At 44.9% G+C, this 21,617-nt stretch overlaps 1 protein-coding gene across 2 annotated transcripts in view; it reads right to left on the reverse strand.

Moving 5' to 3' along the window:
* TMEM209 (transmembrane protein 209) overlaps positions 1-21,617 on the reverse strand; it is a 344,927-nt gene that overhangs the window by 211,079 nt on the left and 112,231 nt on the right. For both annotated transcript variants that reach the window (XM_086918908.1, XM_086918907.1), the window contains exon 7: positions 20,037-20,235. In XM_086918908.1, coding sequence (XP_086775034.1) covers positions 20,037-20,235 — 199 coding nt within the window. The remainder of the gene's footprint in view (positions 1-20,036; positions 20,236-21,617) is intronic.

A 21,617-nucleotide genomic window follows, 5' to 3' on the forward strand; every position in this document is an offset into this window, starting at 1 on the left:
CTGCATATTTTACTATTTTTAAAAAAACTACTCAGAGGAAAGGAAAATATTTATACTTCCAATTCTGAGGCACCATAAATTTAGGCAATGTTGGGTCGTCAGGTATTTTCTAAAAAGGCTTTACCAGACCCATTTGTAGGTTTCTTTGTTGCTTCATTCCTATGGGCCTGTTTTAGGAAGAGGAAAAGGTGGGACCGCGTTTTGATAGTATTGTGTAATTTTTAATCGGGGATTGTTCTTTCCTTTTATATAAATGATTTTAAAGGTCCTATTTTTGATCACAGCAAAATTGTTTAATACTTATTTTAACCAACGTATATATGTATTTATTAGCTTGAATTTTTATTTTTATTTTTCATATGAACTGTTGTGCTTTTAGGGTCTGTTCACTAAAGATCGAACAAAGCTGTGTCACTGACTGACTGACAACTTACCAGACAGTGGAAGTGTACTGTCTACATTCGAGTGGCTGGAGGGTGGGAGATGCATACACTAGTGTGAGTGAGGGATGGTGAAACGGCTCTATTTACAAATTCAATGAAGACATTTTAGCAAATGACACCTCATTAAACTTTCCGAAGCACTACCCTTTTGTAGATGCTACAGGTGAGGAGGGTTGGAGCTGCAGGTTGAAGGGGGCACTTTAGGCAAGGTCAAGCATTTTGTCTACCTTGATCACACTTCAGTGCAGAAGCCTCACAAGTCTTTGTGCCTCTGTTGTAGGTGCTTCAGGCTGCAGGCAGCCCTGCTTTGAGAGGCAATAAATCATTACACAAAGGCAGCCTGGAAAACCACTTGAAAGGAGGATTACCACAAGCGGAGTCTGAAACAAGAGGCAGTGGTTGCATTTGCAGTTTCGGGATCGTAGAAATTACATTTTCAAACTGAACTAATTACTTTATGCCCAAATACAAGAAAACAGATTCAGTTTTATTAATGCTTCAGCTGTACAGTAAGCCTACCACAGTGCCCCTCTCCCCCTACCCAACTGGAGCTAAAAAGGCATCTGCGCAAGAGGACAAAACACAAATAGAATGAAGTAGCGGAAGAGTAAAGGGGGCACTTTAAAGGAAAGGTGTGTTTTCTTACCTGTAATCCCAGTTCTCTTCTGGGAGAATCTCCACTGAAGTCATAAGCATTTGAATAGATCTGCTCACATGCGGAAATCCCAGAGCACTTCTTTATAAAATATCTTCTTAAGTGTAGATGTTCGTTCTTCTTCAGGAAGGCTTGCAAACACACTTAAAGAACATAATATGCAGGCTACAGTGGTTAAATCTCTCAGATTGTACTTAGAATAGGATTAAACTACCCCTTATCAGGTATAATTTAAGGTAAATGTTTAATAAAACAGCACAAACACTTTTCTGTAAAAGTAAGAAATGAAGCATCTTAGGACAGTGTAGCCTCATAGGCTGCCATTGTGCGTTCACAACTGTGACTGTGCCTTTAATGACCCAGAGGTCACAAGTATCCCAACTTGCGCAGCAGGTGGCAGTTGCCTTACTTCTTTTTGATGAGAAGAGTCAGTGATAGGTAAGTCCAATAATTTCCTCTGGTATGTACAACGGGGAAGATGGAGGGCTGCTTACGAGTTCATGGAGATTCCCTTAAGAGAAAACCGGGATTACAGTTAAGAAACCATTCCTTCTCTCTTAGGGGATCTCCATTGACAGCCAACCATTTGAATAGAATAGCAAGTTCATCCCTACCAACCGCGGTGGACAGAACAGAGGAGAGAAAAATAGGAATGGCTTAAGTAAATACTTTTTTGAGGGAGGCTTGAGCATCTGCTCTAGCATCAGAGTCCAAAGAATAGTGTTTGGTTAATATGGGCATTTAAATCTCGGTAATAGAAACATTTCTCATCAAAGCAGTAGTAGCTGCTTTGCCCCTAGAAGAATAAGCCTTAGGTCTAGCGGTCTTGTTGGCAACAAAAGTATGCAGGATACTATCCATCCGAGATGGAATGTTTGGAAGTGGTTAAACCTGCATGGACTGGACCATAATTGACAAAAATTTGGTCTGACCTGCAAATGTTGCGCGTCTCATTTAGATAAAACATCTAGGGAATGATGAGTTCTTTGAGTCGGGTTTGAAGGATTCTGAAAGAAGGTTGGTAAAGACATTACCTTATTGACATGAAAATCCAAAATAACCACAGAAAGGAATTTCAGGTGAGTCCTCATAACAACCGTGTTAGAGTGAAAGACTGTATAAGGGTCATTAGAGCCTAATGCCTGGATTTCGCTAACCCTATGAGCTGGTGTGATTGCTACGAGGAAAGCAGTTTTCCATAAGAGATGCTGCAGGGATGCCTGATTAGGAAAGGACGCCCAATTGAAGGGAAGACCTTCTTCAACCAATCTAAAAAATCTTTAATTACTGGGATTTTGAAAAGAAGAGGTTTGTGAAGTGCATTTTCTGCAGGTAGTAAGAGACGCCAGATTAACCTTTATGGAAGAGAATTGCAAGCCAGATTTTGCCAAATGGAGGATGTAGGGAAGAATTACATCTTCCTGGCAAGATGTATGGTCCATGTTCTTGGAAGAATATCAAATGCAAAATATCTGCCACTTGGAGGCATATGCTTAACAGGTCGACATCGATTTAGCCTCTTTGATGCTGTCCAGCAGTCTTGTGCCAGGTTCAAGTATCCATAGTGCAATAGCTAAGGATTCATGCTGCCAAATTCGATGAGGAGAGATTGGAGTGAACCACCTGGCCTCCGAACTTCGTTAGCAGGTCTGGTCTGCATGGCAGCTTGAGATGTGGACGCTGCTAAAGGTGAAGCAGGTCCATGAACCACCAATGACGGCCACTCCGGGGCTATCAAGAGGAGTCGTACTCTCGAGTAGAACAGCTTGAGTAGGACTGCTTGGATCAGAGGGATTGGTGGACAGGTGTAGAGAAATTTCCCTGACAGTTGATCCATAGGGCATTCCCCAGAGTCCCTGGTTGGAAGTACCTCAAGGTGAAATCTTGGCATTTTCTGTTTTCTGCATGGCAAACTAGTCAATGTGCAGAGAGCCCCACAGTCTGAAGATGTCTTGCAAGACGTCGCCGTGAAGTATCCATTTGTGGTTTTCTTGCAGAAACCTGCTGAGGGCGCCGCCTTCTTATTTTGCACACCTTGAAGACGAGTTGCTGTGATCCATGTTTCTGGCTATGAGCCATATACTAATTGCTTGGGCTTCGGGGGATAAAGGTCTGGAATTCTCCCCCCCGCTTGTTGTGGTTATACATGGTGGTTGTTTTGTCCATGTGAACAAGCATAATGACTGTCGAAAAGTTTTTAGCGCTGGGTGAACTGCCAGGAGCTCGAAGAGATTGATGTGATATGTCATCTCCCTTGGTGACCATGTGCCTTGGATTTGGAGATGATCCATGTGGGCTCTCCACCCCAGTAACAATACATCTGTAACTACAGTTTGAGAAGGAGCATGATGGTGGAAAGGCACCACCGTGTTGGAGAATGCTTCACATGAGGTGAGAGAGGGATCTTGTCTTCCAGTTGCCTGTTCCCACTGACCCTCTAGACAGTGCTGAAGGGGATGTATGTGGAGGGGTGCATTCGGAGTGAGGAGCCGAGCAGGGGTGACACCGACCTCACTGTTGAATAAGAGGTTTTCATTAAAGTGACATTTCTGACAGACTGATGAAAGACTCTCCTCCGAAGGACACACTATTGGCTGCATGGTGTCGACGGTAGATCCTAAATACTGCAGAGTCTGAGCCGGAGTTTAGATCGACGACTTGTAGTTGATATGAAGACCCAATTGTTTACATGTCCAGCTGTAATGCCACTGGGCTGCTTGTGAAGTTGACGCCTTTATTAACCAATAGTCTAGATAGGGATAAACGAAGATGCAGTGCCTCCCGAGGTGTGCAGCCACTACTGCCATGCACTTCGAGAAAGTTCTGGGAGCTGACTTGAGGCCAAATGGAAGAACCGGGTATTGATAGCGGTCCTGTCCCACTACAAATCTCAAGAATTTGCATAGTTTCTTGGCGATAGGTACATAAAAGTACGAGTGTTGGAGGTCTTTCGAGCAGAGCCAATCTTCCTGTGTAGTTAGGGATAGATCTGATGCAATGCCAATATCTGAAACCTTTTCTCACCAAATACATTTGTTGGCTACTTCTAAGTTGAGAATGGGTCTGAATTTGTTCTGGTCTTTTTCTCTTCACCAGAAAGTATTTGGAGTAGATGCCTGTACCCAGTTTGTGGGTGATGACCTCCATCATGAACTTCTATAGCAAGATTACTTTTTCACGAAGCATGAGCAGGTGATGGTTGGATGCTCTTGGTGGTATGGTCGGGGAGAACTGGTAAATCTGAGACAATACCCATTTTGAACAATATTCCGAACCCAGGCGTCTTTTGTGATTTGTTTGCCACTATGCCAGAAAGTGTGAGATGGTTCCCCCTACTGGAGTGGGTAAAGGAAGAGAGTGAAAAGAAGATTCATGGCCTGGTTCCTGTTGTGGGTTTACCCCCTTGGGCGGGCTGTTGGGAAGATCGCCCTCCAGAATGCTGTCGCTGCTGCGGGTACGGTCGTTGCTGCTGGCAACTCTGATACCCATAAGGGGTTTGAACCCTCCGGGGGTAAAACTGGTGCTTGGAGGGCCTGAAGGAACGCCTTTGTTCATTTGGCCTTTCTAGGACAACCGCCTTAAGAGTCTTCATTTCAGACTTCATGCGAGCCAGCTCATCATCTGTGTGGCTGCCAAAGAGGGTAGAACACTAAGAAGCAAGATTTAGAATCCTTGCTGAGACTCAGATTTAAGAGAGGTCAGGTGGAGCCAAGAACGCCTTCTCTAGGCAATTCTGAATCAATATTCACTTGCCACTAACAAGAAGTCATCAGCTATGGCACCGATGACCTGGTTGAGCACCATGAAACCTTCATCAACGATCTCCGGGAAGTCCTCCCTTCTGCTCCTGGGAAGGACATCCACAAATTGCTGCATAGAGTCTCAGAGCCCTCTATCATATGAACCCAGGTGGGCAGTAGTACCCTCCGCTTTCATGGTAGCTGTGGCCGTGTTGCAAACCTTGTGACCCACAGGGACCAGTTTTTTACCCTCCATATTAGGAGGACCTAAAGAAGCAGGAGTGGCAGTGTGATGCTTCTTGGCAGCCAGAATGACCACCGAGCCAGGAGGTAAATCCGATCGGAGGAATAGATGATCTTGTTCAGGAGGCCTATATTTTTTCAGTAGCCTCAAAGAAGCCGCTTTGGTTGAGGCTGGGTTAGGAAAGGAGTTCCATTGCTAGCTCTAAAGGCCCTAGCACAAATGGAAGAACAGGTCTTGATGCCGACAGCAGGTGGAGGTCTCAAATATAACTAATGTGGTAAGTGTGTGGATTGACATCTGTATAATAGGTTTTGCTGCACCGCTCACCAGATCCTCCTGGAAGGTGCTGTCATCCACCGGAAAGATGCGAGGAGGTGGAGAAATAAAACAGTGTCTGCGAATATTGTCCTGTTGATGAAGATGAGGGTGTTGTGTGCGGTGACCGATGTTTAGAGGTTGTGCGTGTTAAGGTTTGTGAACGGAGGCTTCGATTGTAAGAGCGCCTTGAAGACTATGAGCACCTGTGGTGTGAATAATGGCACATTCTGGAGCAAGATCTGGGTCTTGGCGGTACCTCAGATGGAGGAATTAGCGCTGGAGGGGTAGGTGCGGTTGGTGGAGGAGTCAATGGTGGTGGTGGAAGAGTAGGAGGAGGAAGAGTCTAGCAGTACTATATGAAAAGAAGGGGAGCAAGTCCTGGAGTACTTCGAATACGGTGATGAATAGATGCACCTCTTCTTTATCATCCTCGGTTGTGTCCTCGACGAAGAGATGGCGATTCCCTTGACGAAGAACTACACCTCAGGGGTTGATGGGTCCGGCAGCCTCAACTTTGATACACTCCTAGATGTTGATCTTACAGTGCGCTTTTAGAGCGTATGGGTTATACCTTGCTTCAATGTCAATCTGTGCCTTTTATTCGCGAAGTCACAGCCCTGGATGTTGAGCAAGTCAATGCCTTTCCTGGTATCGATATCAACCCCCCCAGCCCCCGATGTCGACCAGGAAAGAAGGCATTTTGAGCTGGCACCCTCTTTTTGGACTCTTCACATCCCTCAGAGGCAGATGTAAGAGCCCTTGTAGAAGACTGGCCTTCTCCTCGCTTGGGGAGCTCACCTGGATTTGCGGTCTGAGCCATTCTTTTGTACATTGAAGGCAAATTTTCTCCCTCTCTCTCTCAGGGTGTGTCGTGAAAAATTCTCACAGTGTCGACACTGCTCTGGGAGAGGACTAGATGGAAGGCAGAGAACATAGACATTGTGATGGACTTTCTCCCACACGCAGACCACTTGTCAAACAAAGAAGGCATATTAAATGACAAAATGCCCGAATTTTCTGTCAGAAAAAACCTTACAATGTGAGAGAATAATGAAAGATGTTGAGTGAATCACTTTATGCCAAAATACACGTCTACATTTTGAAGGAGAAAAAGCTTAAAAGGCCAAGCTCAGTGCTCCAGGATATGGTCACCAGGTGCCAGAAAAGAAAAACTGAAGCAACTGCCAACTGCTGAGCATGATGGGACACTGGTGGTCTTTGGGTCCTGAAAGGATGGGACACTGGTGGTCCTTGGAGAAACAGTCACTATATTGAACTCGCATAAAAGCAGCCTACAAGCCTACACTGTCCAATTATCCTTCATCTCTTACTTTTACAGAAAAGGGTTTGTGAAAGAGATTTGAGCTGTTTTGTTAAACATTTACTTCAAATTTTATCTTTTAAATGGATACTTTAGCCCTTTTCAAAGTACAATCAGAAGAATTCACCAATGTAGCCTGTTTCTAGGCTGCATATTATGTTCTTTCTTAAGTGTTTCTGCAGGTCTTCCTGAAGAAAGGAAAACGTATACACTTAGGAAGATATTCTATAAAGAAGTGCTCCAGGACTCCAGCACGTTGGAGAACTATTCAAATGCTCATGACTATCAATGAAGATGTCTCAAGAGAAAACTGTAGTTTCTTTCAGAGACCTGATGAAATGCAGCTGTGGTAATAATTCCACCAGGCCTTTTTAGATTGGCCTATATACCCCAGAGACTCATATTGTGTCATGGCTGATATCATTTCTCCATATATCCTTGTCACGAGCAACTTTATAAGAGACAATAAGGCGGGCATGGCTCAAAACTGGTAATGCTCACGGAGCTAGCCTTGGCCTCTCAACTCGAGGTACAGAGCTATAACTTTATACATCATGAGGAAATAAAAAGAGTAACCACCTCAATGTGCATTAAGGTGGCTTTGAGCAGCACAAAGACATCCACGGCACTCCAGCATAAGATAAACTATGTTGTGGGTAAGGCAAATGTGAGGTCTTGCAGAGACGCACTTTCTCCCATGCAGGTATGCATCACACCCGGATATAGGCCCTGCACATTATAATGCTCCATGACTAAAGGTTCAGAGTCACTGCACCAAAAAACGCCCTACCCAATTCACACAATAGGGCAGATAAAACGCAGGCTGGTCCCTCCGCTGTGGCCCGCTTGCCTTCATAGTCCAACTAACATGTAATTTCATGGCAAAACTAATTTTTCCTGCACCTGCGGAAGCGCAGATGTCCTGTCACAATCCAAACTTGCAGTTTAGAGTTCTTTTTAGCAACACACAGTAGATCACTATGGCTCTTCACTAATAAAACTGACAACAACAACAGAAAGGAAAATGTTACCCAGTAAGCATCTGTTCTTGGCATGTAGAGTTGAAGATTCACATGCTTTGCATACTCCTGCCATTTACTGTTCAGTCCGCATGTTTGAAAGTTGTTTTTCTTCGAAGAAGTATTTCCAGTTACGAGGTAGGAGGACGACTCCTTTCGGTGATAGTGTGATTGGGCATAGACTCCATTGTTTTCCCGCAGAGGGTGAGAATAGAGTTAGTAAAGGTAGAATAGAGATGTCCATGCGTGTATATATGCAAGATAAGAAAGAACTGCAACAGGTCTAGGAACCCAGGGAGGCGGGTGAGCGAATGTGAATCTACAGCTCTACATGACAAGAACAGATGCTTATTGGTTAAGTAACATTTTCCGTTCGAGGCTTGTGAGCTGTAGATCACATGCTTTGCATAGACTATACAACAGTATTGCCCCAAAGTGGTGGCTAACCTGTAGCTGTTGCAGTCGTAGTCGTTGAAAAAAGTGGTTTAAGTATTGCCTGGCCTATATTAGCTTGTTGCCTCGCTAGCACATCTACACAATAGTGTTGGTGAATGTGTGCGGTGTAGACCATGTTGCTGCCTTACAGATGTCAGCCAAGGTAATACTCCCTAAGAAGGCCATAATAGCCCGTATTTTGCTGGTGGAATGTGCCCTAGGGGATATTAGAAATGTTCTTTTTGCTTTTATATAACATGTTTGGATACATTTAACAATTCATCTTGCAATACATGATTTAGAAATGGGATTGCCTTTGTGTGGTGAAGAAAAAGCAACAATACTGATTTTTCTTACGAAAATATTTTGTTCTTTCTACATAATACAGTAGAGCTCTTCTAACATCAAGTGTGTGTACAGCTCGTTCTGCTACAGAATCAGGTTGAGGAAAGAACACAGGTAACTCATCCGATTGGTTGATGTGAAAAGCAGAAACCAGTTTTGGAAGAAATTTGGGATTGGTTCGAAGAACCACCTTTCTTTGTGAAGTTGAAAGAAAGGCTCTTGTATAGTCAGTACCTGGAGTTCACCAACTCTCCTTAAGGAAATGATTGCAATATAGAAAAGCAACCTTCCATGAGAGTAATTGTAGTTGGCACTTGTGCATTGGTTCAAAAGGTGATCCCATTAGCCTTGTAAGGACTATGTTCAAGTTCCATATTGGTGCAGGTGGAGCTCTTGGTGGTATTACTCTTTAGAACTTCCATAAAGGCTTTAATCACTGGTACTCTGCTTGTCTGTTTTGTAAGTTTGCAGCTACTGCTGCTAAATGAAATGGAATGGATGTATAAACTAATCCAGATTAGATGTTTTGTACTGAAGCATCAAGGGGATTGATATTGTTATAATATATAACAAAACATTTCTACTTTGCTGCATAACATGCCGTAGTAGTAGGTCTCCTAGCCTCTTTTAGGATATTCATACAGTCTGGTGCTAATTGTAAATAACAAAATTATATGACTTAAGGAGCCAAATCGCAAGGTTGAGTTCCTTTGGATTTAGAAACCTGATTTCTCCATGACTGAGTGAGGAGACGAGTTGAGATGCAGCTTTCGGTGTGGAACTACTGGCAGCTCTAGCAGGGTGGTTAACCAAGGTTGACATGCCCATGTGGGAGCTATGAAAATTAGTGTGTGGGATGTTTGCCTGAGCTTTTGAACTGCCAGCAGAATGAGTGGGAGGGGCGGAAAAGCATAAGCATCCCTGACGAGTTCATCCATAGGGCATTACCTTTGGAGAGCGGGTGTGGGGAACCTGGAGGCGAAGCTTGGGCATCTTGCGCTTTGAGCTGTGGTGATTTGGGGATGGAGTTTCCACTCGTGGGTTTGCTGTCTCGGTCTGCTGAGAAGGTGTGCAATTTGATTAGTTACTCCTGGAAGGTGTTCTGCTAGGAAATACATTTTGTGATGTATGGCCCATTTCCAAATGGCATCTGCTAGGCGTCACAGTTGGAGAGAGTGTGACCCCCCTGTTTTTGTATGTTGTACATAGCAGTCTTGTTGTCTGTGGGGACTAAGACAGTTTTGCCTATAAGGTGAGTTTGAAAGGCTTTGAGCACTAGAAACACTGCTAGTAGCTCTAGGTGATTGATATGTAGGCCCCTGTACTTTAGAGTCCATAATCCTTGGATTGTGGGACTCTGTAGGTAACCGCCCCAACCAGTCAGTGATGCGTCTGCTGTTAGCAATGTATGTGGAGCAGGGTTGAAAAAGGGCCACCCTTTGGATACATTCTGTGGGTTCCACCACTGCAGGGAGCGATGGGTGTGGCCATCCAACAACACTAGATAGGTTAACTGACCCTGCAACTGGTTCCACTGACTTGCTAAGCATTCTTGAATTGGCGCATGTGAAGTCTTGCATGGGGAACAATTATAATTAGGGCTCCCGGTTTTATGGTATCTATTTTTTTGCCATTTCCGTCTGTATTTATCCATATTTATTTTTTGTGCATTTTTTCTGTATTTATCCACATTTATTTTTGCCACAAGCAAAAGACGAAGCTCCAGCTAGTATTTTTCCACATTTATTTAAATTGACAATGCACACCTGCGCCCGGTTGTTATTGGTCAACACAATACATTCATTTGAAAACTTTGCCATTGTAGTACAAGCCTCTCGAGTACATCTGACTCCTATCCCCCCCCCCCTCCCTGGTGTAATGCAAAGAGACTGTAGTACGACACAAAAGCCTGTCCGATATATTTTCAACCAATTTTTCTTACAAATTATTTCATAGGCTTGTGTTCGTGAACACTGAGAAACCTTTGCCATTCCATGTGCTGCAGAATCAGGATCATTTGAACATTAAGTGTGTACAATTAAAATCGTTAGCATACCCATTTAGAATGCAATAACATTTAAAACATTAGATAAACTGATGCATTAAATACGAATTGAGAGATATGTGACACACTGCAGCATGAAAACTGCAATTACGTTCTAATCGCACCATTCCCTGTTCACTTTAAAGAAGGGATCCATATTGTGTTGACTGTCACCCCAGCCATCTTTTTGTTCTGTGTGTGCTGAATGCCACAGGGTGCCTTAGTTTATCGCGGTGGTGGAGGAAAAGGGCCCCCCGTCGCGCCATTCCACGATTGATGGCCTACTTAGCATTAACCTCATGCTAAGTAGGCCATCAATCGTGGAATGTCGCGACGGCGGACCCTTTCCCTCCACCACCGCGATAAACTAAGACACCCTGTGGCATTCAGCACACACAGTAATTTCAAAATAAACAACAACCCCCACCTCCCCCTTACCCACATGAAAACTCAACATGATCCTCTGCTGATGCTGCTCTGAAAGGGCTCTGTTTTCTCTCTGAATTTGGGTCATTAATTTATTACATTAGTTTCTCAGAAGGCGATCGTGGGATCGCTTCAGCAGCCCCCAAAAAAAGAAAATGGTTTAAATGCTGCTCTATTAGGGGGCCGGTATGTGACACACTGGTGGACATTTGCGATATTTACATTACCCCACATCACTAAAATTCCTGCAGTTGTTGCGAAATGCAGTAATACCGGTTAATATACTGAAAATACCGTAAACCATGAGCGCAAGAAAAGGGCTTGTGTTGACCAAGTACAGAAATACACAGTAATGACTTTAGAGATATTCTCAGATGGTTTGCTAAAACTCCCAGTTGCTTTCCGTTGGGCTGACATGGTAGAAGGGTATGACCTCAATATAAAAACAGCCCTTAAAAATCAAATATGCATTAAGTAACCGATCAATGAAACCCATGGACAGAGAGGCCAATATGGGGCAATCAAAATTACCTCCACCTTCTCGTGACAACTTTTCTGCAACGACATGCCTGCCGGGGCCTACTTAGCATTAACTTCATGCTAAGTAGGCCATCAATCGTGGAATGGCGCGACGGCTGGCCCTTTCCCTCCACCACCGCGATAAACTAAGGCACCCTGTGGTATTCAGCACACACTGTAATTACAAAATAAAAACAGCCCCCACCTCCCCCTCACGCACATGACGACTGAACACAATCCTCTACCCTGTGCCAATTTGTCCACACAAGGGCGCCAAAAGACTGATTGGAAGGGATTAAAATGAATTCAGGCAGCGGCAGCGCGGCAACATTTGCCAGTGTTTTGCCGTTTCTATATATAAATACAGACAAAGGAAATCTACATTTCCGTCTGTATTTATATGTAAATATCCGTAAAAACGGAAAAACCGGGAGCCCTAATTATAATGCATGACGCCATCATGCCTAGCAGAGAAGACTCTTGCTGGCAGTGATTGATTGGGCTTAAATTAAGTGAGAAGGGACTGTGAATCCTGGCAGCATTGGGAGAGGCTAGAGCTTGGAGAGCGTCTATCGTGGCTCCAAGTTAAGTTTGTGTGTTAGAAGGCTGCAGATGAGACTTCAACGCATTCACTGTAAACCCTAGTTAGTGAAGTAAGTGAATAGTGGATTGAGTGTGTTGGAGACACATTTGGTAAGTACGGTCTTTGATGAGCCATTTGTCCAGGTATGGGAAGACATGATCTGTTGTCTTCTCAGATGTGCTGCGACTACTGCAAGACATGTGTAGTCAAGTCACTGGTTCTGGGGGAGGGGAAATGACACTGTGCGGAACCCTTGCCTCGACCTTTGTTGCTTTTACCTCTATATCCTCCTCTAAAAAAAACCCTTGTAGAGGAAGATTGAGGGTTGCCTTTGTAAGAGGTGGCAGTATGGTCGGAGGACATGGTTTTTAACCCTACATGGTAGCAGGAGGGACAAAAGGAGCCCAGATTAGAGGGAGACTGCAAAGCTCCCATGAACTTGGCTACCTCTGTCTTTTTTCATTTTTTCTAATGACTTATTTGGGCCGGAATAGATGTTTCTTGTCAAAACGAGTATTTAAAATAGACTGTTGTACTTCTGGTTTGAAACCAGAAATCCTCAATCATGCACGTCTTCTTAGTAATACACTAGTGTTGATCTCTCTAGCTGCGGTGTCTGCAGCATTTAAAGCACATCTTATTGGGGCATTGGATATGAGCTTCCCTTCCTGGACTAAATCCTAGGCTCTTTGTCTGGGAGGTGTTGTAGCAACTGCTCCATTTCATCCCAATGTGCCCTATCATATCTGGCTAGCAGGGCCAATGATTTGCTGCGTAGGCGATTACTCGTTTACCAGAGGCGTCTAATAGTTTTGACTCCTTTTCTGGAGGAGCATCACCTGTAGTCTGTGAATTGGCCCGTTTATGGGCATTAGAGACCACCAAAGAGTCTAGTGGTAACTGTCCTTTAATAAATACTGGATCTAAGAGAGAAGATTTAATTTTTTATCAATCCTGGGGGTGAGAATGCGAGCCTGCACTGGATCTTTAAAGATGTCCTCAGCATGTCTCATGATGCCAAGGGTAGAGTGTGACTAACTCTTTGTGTGCGAGAGTTTCAAATAGGAAAGCTTCCTCTAAAGAGTCCTTGTGTAACTGTACCTCATGAAATTCTGCAGCTCTAGCAAGTAATTCTAGATATCCTACATTGTCGTCAGGAGGGGAAGGCTTTGCAGGGTAAATATCTGGGTAGTTATCTGTAGGTGAATCTGTGAGATAATCCTTCCAGGGGTCTACTGGTAAACTATTGACCCCCCCATCATCATCATATCAGGTGGTGGTGGAGAGTTAGTTGGTGTAAGCAAATGATGCAAAAGTGGAGAGGTTGGTGTAGGGAAACGTGGTAAAAGAGGAGGAGGAGGGAAAGGGTTAGTACCAACATTCTTCCTCTTGAAAGGAATAAAAAAGGTGCGTCGTTTGACTCAGGTTTGCGTTTCTGAGGTGACGTGGTAAGAACACGTCCCGTATCTGGATTGATTTACAGTTCCTTTTATTTTGGCTCCAATTTTGGTGTTGGGGGGGGGGGGGGGGGGGGGGGGGGGTTGTCGTCAAAAATCGTATCCCGCAGCTTCGGAGGAACCATTTTAGGTTTTGACGCAGAGGATTTTGTTGCCAGGGTAGAATCACTTTTTGGCACCAAAGGTTTCGGTGCCGAAGGAGGATTTGTTTTCAGTGTCGACGATTTCAGATCCGAATTGGTTTTCGGCTTCGAGACTGTAGGTTTCAGCTCTGTGCCAGATTTCGTCTGACTCAATCCGGAGCCGGAAGGCTTAGAGACGTATTTCGGTGCCAAGCCTGAGGGCGGGGTGTAGGAAACATCTTGTCGGTGCAAAACGTTGCCCGAAGGCAGGGGTGGTACCCAAGCCTTTTGTTTTGGCAGAGTTAGAGTTTGGGTTAAGGGGAGTTCGGTACTCATGGTACGTTGACCGTGTGGCAAGTATTCTTCCAACTCAGAGTCCGATTCTGGACTCCCCTGAAAATCAAATTTATGCTCTGCTCCTTGGCCAAAGATATCCGTGTGTACTCGATGTTTTGACTCTGCATCTCGCGACGCCGAGCCCGACGGTCAAGGAGCGTTTTCTTTGCTTGGAACGATCTGCACGTGTCGCAGTCCTGTTTGTTGTGCTCCGGAGACTAGCACAAGTTGCACACTTCGTGCGAGTCAGTGCGCGGATACTTGACATGGCACCGATGGCAGAATTTGAATGGAGTCTGTACCATTGACTGCGAAGTGGACCAACGAGGTTAGGCTGGACGGACTTCCCTTAGATCTTTGATCGAAATAGAGGTTTTCCTCAACAGATACGATATGCTGAGAAGTGGGATACGCTTTCGAAACAATACCGACGCAGGTAGAGTGGATTGCGCACCAAGCGGAACTCGAAGAACGGCTTCGAACCGGAGTGCAGCAATACACGCCCAAACCCGATGGCGGAAAAATACAATCTAACAATGGAGTCGATGTTTTGGGGGAGCTACGCCAGCAACCAAGATGGCCGCTTAGGCTCCCGGCTCCGCCGACCTCCGCCTTCAGCCGGATGATCCTGTCATATATCCTGATTTTACGCCCGACCTCCGGGTGGATGAACCGTTGCTGAGTCTGATGGTGCAATCCCGAGACTTTTATCGCCTCGATCGACTGAGTTGTATCGTGTTTTCAATCTCGGCCTAACTCAGCTTGTGAGCCGGGGCCTGAGTACTGGCCCAGCCGGTTTACAGTTGAACAACATCGGCGGTGGGACTCAGGCAGGGTACGGTCTCTTGCAGTGGAGGTTATCCTCGCCAGATTCTGATGGCGGTCATTTGGTCTTGTTGAGTTTGTAGAAGGGGTGACAAGATAAGTATGTGGCTGTGGGGGGTGGTCCCCTGTCCCGGAGACCCGTTTTGCCGCCGCCGGGGTCCGCTGGGTTGGGGTCATCGCTCGCGGTAGCGAAATACAGACTGCAGCCATTTGACCAATGAGGCGCCCTTCGTTGCCGTACGCTCCGCTATTGCCTATTCCCCCGGAGAGAGCCGGCTCTCCGGGGAGCACGACCATGTTTGGAATCGACCGAGCGGAGACGGGTCGGACGAAGTGTGAGCCGTCGTTGAGGACCGTACTGGCCGCCATCGGAGCATTTCATTTACATCTGGAAGCCATTGTCCACAAAATGATCGCTGGTGTTGTTGAAACAGAGCATCTGAGTCCGGACTCTGATTCATTGCAAGATCTAACACGAACTGAGTTTCCCACGGTGCACATAGTAACAGAGGATTAGGGCCCCGTGCAGGAAGAATTATTGATGCCCTTGGTCAGTGTGCAAATAAATAATAGCGAACTTGGTGCTTCGGAAGGATTGTTGCAACCACCATTATTACCGACTGGGGTAGTTCTACTCGTTTCTTCACTCCTGGAGACTTCCATTGGTGTCGATCGGATGGCAACAAAATCTTTTCCCTCCCTGGCAGTTTTGTTACGTTCACGGAGAAAACAACACCTGGACTTAATGTCGGTGAGGGAGAGCTAATGTGCGGCTGAGGTTTGCAATGACTTAACGTTTTTGACTTGTCCCAGTCTGAACTTTATTGAACTCCTTTCGCACTTTGATTCTCCTGTGACTGCGGTGGTTCTACCAGATGGAGTTCGCATGCAAGATCGGAAGGGCCAAGGATGAGATTGACTGACTGGGTCTGATTTCGGGGTTTTGGAGGACACGGGATTTGCTACCATTATGCTGGCGGGAGGTTGGGCGGTGTTTACCACCTCCCCTGTTTTGTTCTATTCATAACTCGTGATAGCTATTTGGTCACTACAGGGGTTGTTTGTTTCTCTGCGGGGGAAGGGAGACCGGGAGCCTGTACGATACTCTCTTCCTCCACTTTTTTCTACTTTTAGTGTTTAGTTAGTTGGGGCAACAGGCACCCTGCTAGTTGGGGTTAGGCGATAGCCATATGCAGGGGTGCAGAGTGGGGGGATGGGTTTATTGTTTTGTCTATGTTTCGTTTTCATTGTTTCTCTTATTTCACACTTTTTCAGTTTCTCTTTTGCAAATGATTTTGGTGAAATATCCTGATTTTGACAATATTTCAATATCTGGGTGCCGTGCTTCTCTCGCTATCCTGATTCTATGGGTGGACAGACTGAGGGTTTGCGCTTAAGCTGGGTGGTAGATTGTTATGTCTCAAATCCTGCTTTGTAATCACTAGCGTAGGCGTCTCAGTTATTCTTTTATTGCTCCGCATCTATCCTGTTTTTATGCCTGTTCACCTGATTATTATAATTGAATGTATGTCACCCGATATGTCTATTCTTTTTCTTGTTTTTAAAATAATAAAAAGATTAAAAAAAAAAAACAATGAAGTCGATGTCCATGCGCACTATCACCGAAAGGTGACAGGAGAGAATTTTCTAAGAAAAACAACTTGCAAACATCCGGACTCAACACTAGATGGCAGGAGTGTGCAAAGCATGTGATCTACAGCTCAATTGCCTCGAATAGATGATTTCTATGTGGAAGAAAAAAAAAACAGACACCTGTAAATAAAAACGCACAGCCAGCAAATATGTAACAGAAATGGTCACAATAAACAAGAAATCTTTTCATCCGGACTCGTAATGCATGAGGTGTCATTCCTCGCTTACTCCTGAGGTAATGAGAAAGCTGTGAATAAAGTGGTGTTTAAGGATGACTAATGCATAGTTCCTGCCAAAGGAGTGGGACTGTTCCTGCTCTGTCCTGCTCGAGGAGAAGCCGTCTCCAGAGCCAACCCACGCAAAGAGACCCAATGGTCAGAGGAGCTGGTCTACTGTTCACAGCATAGAGACAAGAGCTGAGAAGACTGCTGGGACAAATTAGCAATCCAAAGTCTTCAAAAAGCCAACATGCAGTGCCAGGGATCAGGACCCGATGCAGAAAGTTGAACATAAGTTTGCTGAGCCCAGGAGTGTCGCTCAGGTGGAGCTGGGACCCCCAGAGAAAAAGTTATCAACTCAGAAAGGATTGGCCTGTGTCCGCGATACTTAGAGACCAGTAGTCTAGTGGTGACTGGACTTCTGCCAGTGACCAGATGACTTCAAGGGACATTGACCCTGTAAACAGGACTGCCTCACCCCCTTTGTGGACTGAGGAGCAGTCACAGCGAAAACCCATCTACCGCATTGCATCCTTAGCATCCTTGGAGCCTCTTCAGCATCCTTCATCCCTTGATTCAGAACAACTTCCATAAGAAAGCCCTGCAACAGATAATTGTCTGGAATTGACTGAACTGCTTCACCTACTGAGGTCCTTGCTGGTCCCCTTGACTGGATCCCCATAGGAATTGGTCACCTAATATTTTGGTGAAAACGTTTCCAAGTGTCAAATGTGTTGAATTTCTCAAGGCTTGTTCACGGTTGAGTAAAATTACCCGATTTACTATACCTTGTGAATTCGATATCTCTCTAACCCCCCACAGGATCTTTTTCGTAGTGGTCTCTAAAAATACAGCCCATTTTTATAAATTGGTGTCAGATTTCTTCTTCAGTAGTTTTGGTGAGTTTAAATGCTTTACACTTGCTCCTTAATGTAAGCCACAGCTAGGGCTTAACCAACGAATCCCAAGGGTCCTAAAAAGGTTGGCAAGTGTATTACACAAGTGTATTACACAAGGAGATTGCACAACCACACGTATAATATACCGGGTTTCCTCACAGGGTGGATATGTACTGCCCAGTTCCCTTCTAAGACAGTGTCTCCTGCTCAGACATGGCAACTATGGCTGCTGGTTGTGCAGCAGCAGGGCCATGTGAGGCCCCCTTTCATCATGTTTTGTGCTTTTATCTCCTCTCTACCACACTTCTCCAACCCCCGTCTCCACTCCTCTTTCTTCTGCACTTGGACCTCTCCCCCACATTCAGCTTTTCACTCTACTCCTGCCTTGTTCTCCTCTATCTTTCACATTCCTCTCTTTACTTACAATCTAGCTTTTACCCTTACCTCTCCTTCTCATTCCTCTCCAATATTTCCCTCCGGCATGCATAACATTCGCCTTCCTCTCGCCTCTCTTTTATAGTAAATTTGCCAGACTCTTTCCTGTCAACTCACAGTTGTATTGGAAAACGTGGGCCAAGAATCATTCCAAGATGTGTGCATCAATATCGTCAGGCAGTAATCACTGCCACTTCCCAGATATCCATTGGGCTTATTGCTGAGTTGAGGTCTGCAGTACCCATCTCCTCGCTGGATGCAGTGTATCCACTGAAGACATTTTGTTTCCTACAAAATAATCTTGTGAGGGAGACTATTTCTGTTTGGTACCTGATGGAGGGGTATTCAAGGTCCTGAAGCAGTCAATAGTAACATATCGATACCTGGCATATGCCTCAGCCAAAACCTCCTATGTATGCCCAGCAGGGCAGGTAATGCCATTTTATCAGATCCTGTTACAATAAAGTTTTAGTTAGTAAGTTCAAAACCACTGATTGCATTCCTTGTCAGTTCGGACAAAAAGCATAAGCTTATACAAAAATATGGTTTAGTCTTTAAGCTTGTAACAAATTCATACCACAAAAACAATAATGTTCCCATACAGTAATATTAAAATGTGTGGAAATAAAGGCAACTACAGATATCTAGAAGGGGTAATTTCCCCTTTAGACTGCTTCCATCTGTGCTCCATAAACATCTTGTTCCCACCCATTTGATTTCACAGACAGTGTGGAATCAAGCACTGGCATGGAACTTTGATGGGAAGACATTGATGGGTAACCATTGAATCCCACATTATGGCGATGGTTAGGATGGCGGTCGGCAACAAGCCCCATAGTAAATCCCCACCAGCCTTTCTATCCCAGCATCTTAATATGGATGGCGGTGCCTGCTAGGCACCACCATCATATTGTGGCCCAAGTCCGCCGGGCCGGCAATCGGGACGATTGCCGACCGGCGGAAAAGTTGCGGACACACTTTGGGTCCGCCGCGATACACCCCCCATAATAATATGGCGTGGGTAAATCAGGTTACGATGGTGATCCGCCCGCCATCGTAATCAGCCCCTATGTATCCATTTACCTCCCTACTTCACACACAGAGGTTTTTTTTGTCCATTTCATTAGAAACTGGTAAAATAAATGAAATAGGAGTGTATTCGTTTATGGACATTTGGAATGGTGCTTACAAGTGACCACTAATCGAATACACTGCCTCTTCATCCTATTCTCTCCCTACAGTATGTAATGTACCTTCTAACCACCAAAACCAAGTATTTATATTTGCCATTTTTTTCTTTAACACAAAGGACAAACTGCTGCTAAATAAAAACTCAAAATTACTGTTTAGGCTGAATGCAGATTTCTACAGGGAGTCAAATGCTATATTCACCTAGATGGTACAAAAGGGGGTGGTGGGAATGCCAGAAACCGGTCCTCGGAAGCTTGTTTCTGGTCCAGGGAAGACATGGCTTGGCAGTTCGGGCTGGACTGTTCCCATGAGGCACAGAATCAGACTGATTTGCATATAGCCATGTCTGAACTGGGGTGGCAGAGTGGGATAAAGAACGGTGATGGATTAAACCCAGATCTTTTGACTGGGTGTGAGTGTTTGATTGATTCAGATGCTCCGTCCATCACCACCCCCTTTTGTACCGCTTTTGGCCGCCATAAGTGTGGCAGGGTATGCTCAGACGTGAGTCCCTTGCTCACTTTGCCACTGGATTCAAGCAAGCCGGGCTGAAGACGGCTGGAATGCCAGAAACGGGTCCTCGGAAGCTTGTTTCCGGTCCACGGAAGACATGGCTTGGCAGTTTGGGCTGGACTGTTCCCATGAGGCACAGGGTCAGACTGATTTGCATATAGTCATGTCTGAACTGGGGTGGCAGAGTGGGCTAAAGAACGGTGATAGATTAAACCTAGATCTTTTGACTGGGTGTGAGTGTTTCATTGATTCAGATGCTCCGTCCATCACCACCCCCTTTTGTACCGATATTCACCTAGATGAGCACGATGCAGCTTCTCTTCTTCACAGCGTAGGAAGCAGTCCAGAGACTTCAGGTCAGACATATAGTCTTCTTTACCAGTAGGAGATGTATAGCTGGATGGACATGAACGGTATCTGGATCGCAAGCCACCGTCCACTGGACCAATGCTGCTGGGGTACGGTGAGGAGCCAGGAGGGCTGTAACTTGCATTCTATCAATAAGAAATGAAACAAGCAGATATTTACAATAAACAAAAATATGCCCCGTTACCAAAGTCCTTCCCACGGCCAACTACATTTCTTTAGCAATCTCATCTTCAAATCTAAAACTAAAAGTAACACCTTTATATGTTCCAGTTTTATACAGATATTGCCAGGCAGCAAACCCTAAATATGAATAGAAACTGCATGTGTGCATTAAGCATGTTTCTGATTTAACACAAATTTCGTATCTATCCCGACATTAGGAGTAAAACCCCAATGTTTCAGATCTTTCTTTTCTAACCTTACCCATCAGGTAAACTTAGGTCCCGTCTTATCCAAACTTTCAGGTGATGCCTGGTGTGAGAAGATCAAGGTTCAACCCTTTCATCAACCCTCTTCAATACCTTCTTGGTGCCCTTTCCAATGAGACTTAATATCAGTTATCATTGGTAAGCTTCTGATATTCAAAAATATTAAGTACCAGAAAAAGGTATAACAAAGCAGAGCTATGTTAGACCGAATCAAGTAATTAAAAAAAACAATGGATGATCGACGACAGGTTCTAGATAAACTGCACAAAATCAAAGATTCTTTTTATCAGCACTAAAAAACCAAAGACTAACTTAGATCTGGCCACTCTTCCTGGTCTCCCCTCCCACTCCTGTTAATTCAGTAAAAAAAAAAAAAGAGCTCTTTTCAACAACCTATATTTCCCCCTCCCCCAGTTTAACTCTAACATAAGACATACTTTACCCAAGGCAGCTGAATCAGAGGTAGGCTCCCTTTAACCCTTTCGGTGCTGCGGACAGCCCCCGGCAGTCCCACGTGACGGTGGGAGTGTGCGGAGGATGGCCGGGGCTGTCCGAACCCAGCCCACTAATTAAATCGCCCGCACCGCAACAGAATTCGAATTGCGGTCAACAAGTTAATTCAGACTCCTGATCGAATCACCCATGCCAAAGCCGTGATGCACAACTACTCCAAATTATACAGGAGGGCTTTCCTGAAAACTTTACTGCAGTAAATTATCTTTGTAATCAAAGGTGCGGAGCATATCTCCCCCAACTTTAAAAGCTCTTCACACTGGATGTGTATTAAGCAAATAATTATTCCAAAACCCAGAGCTTAGTATTCAAATGAATTTAAGAAACAGCCCTGGACTACCTTTTATTGGGAGCTGGGGCAAATGCAAAAGCGCCGCAGTCAACAGCTACCAAATAGCAATGCTCAGAAACTCCTTATCAGCAGACCCTTGCTAGCAAATGATCTCCTAGATTTCTAAATGTAGTCCTTTCTCCATTCTGCTCACTTCAGTGTATGGGTCTCTACCCACCAGGCACAGCAATGCACTTTTGATCGGTAGTCCAACTCTATCTTGCGCTAGAGCCAA

Source organism: Lissotriton vulgaris, chromosome 1_1 (assembly GCF_964263255.1).
Source record: "Lissotriton vulgaris chromosome 1_1, aLisVul1.2, whole genome shotgun sequence".
Classification (NCBI taxonomy): Eukaryota; Metazoa; Chordata; class Amphibia; order Caudata; family Salamandridae; genus Lissotriton; species Lissotriton vulgaris.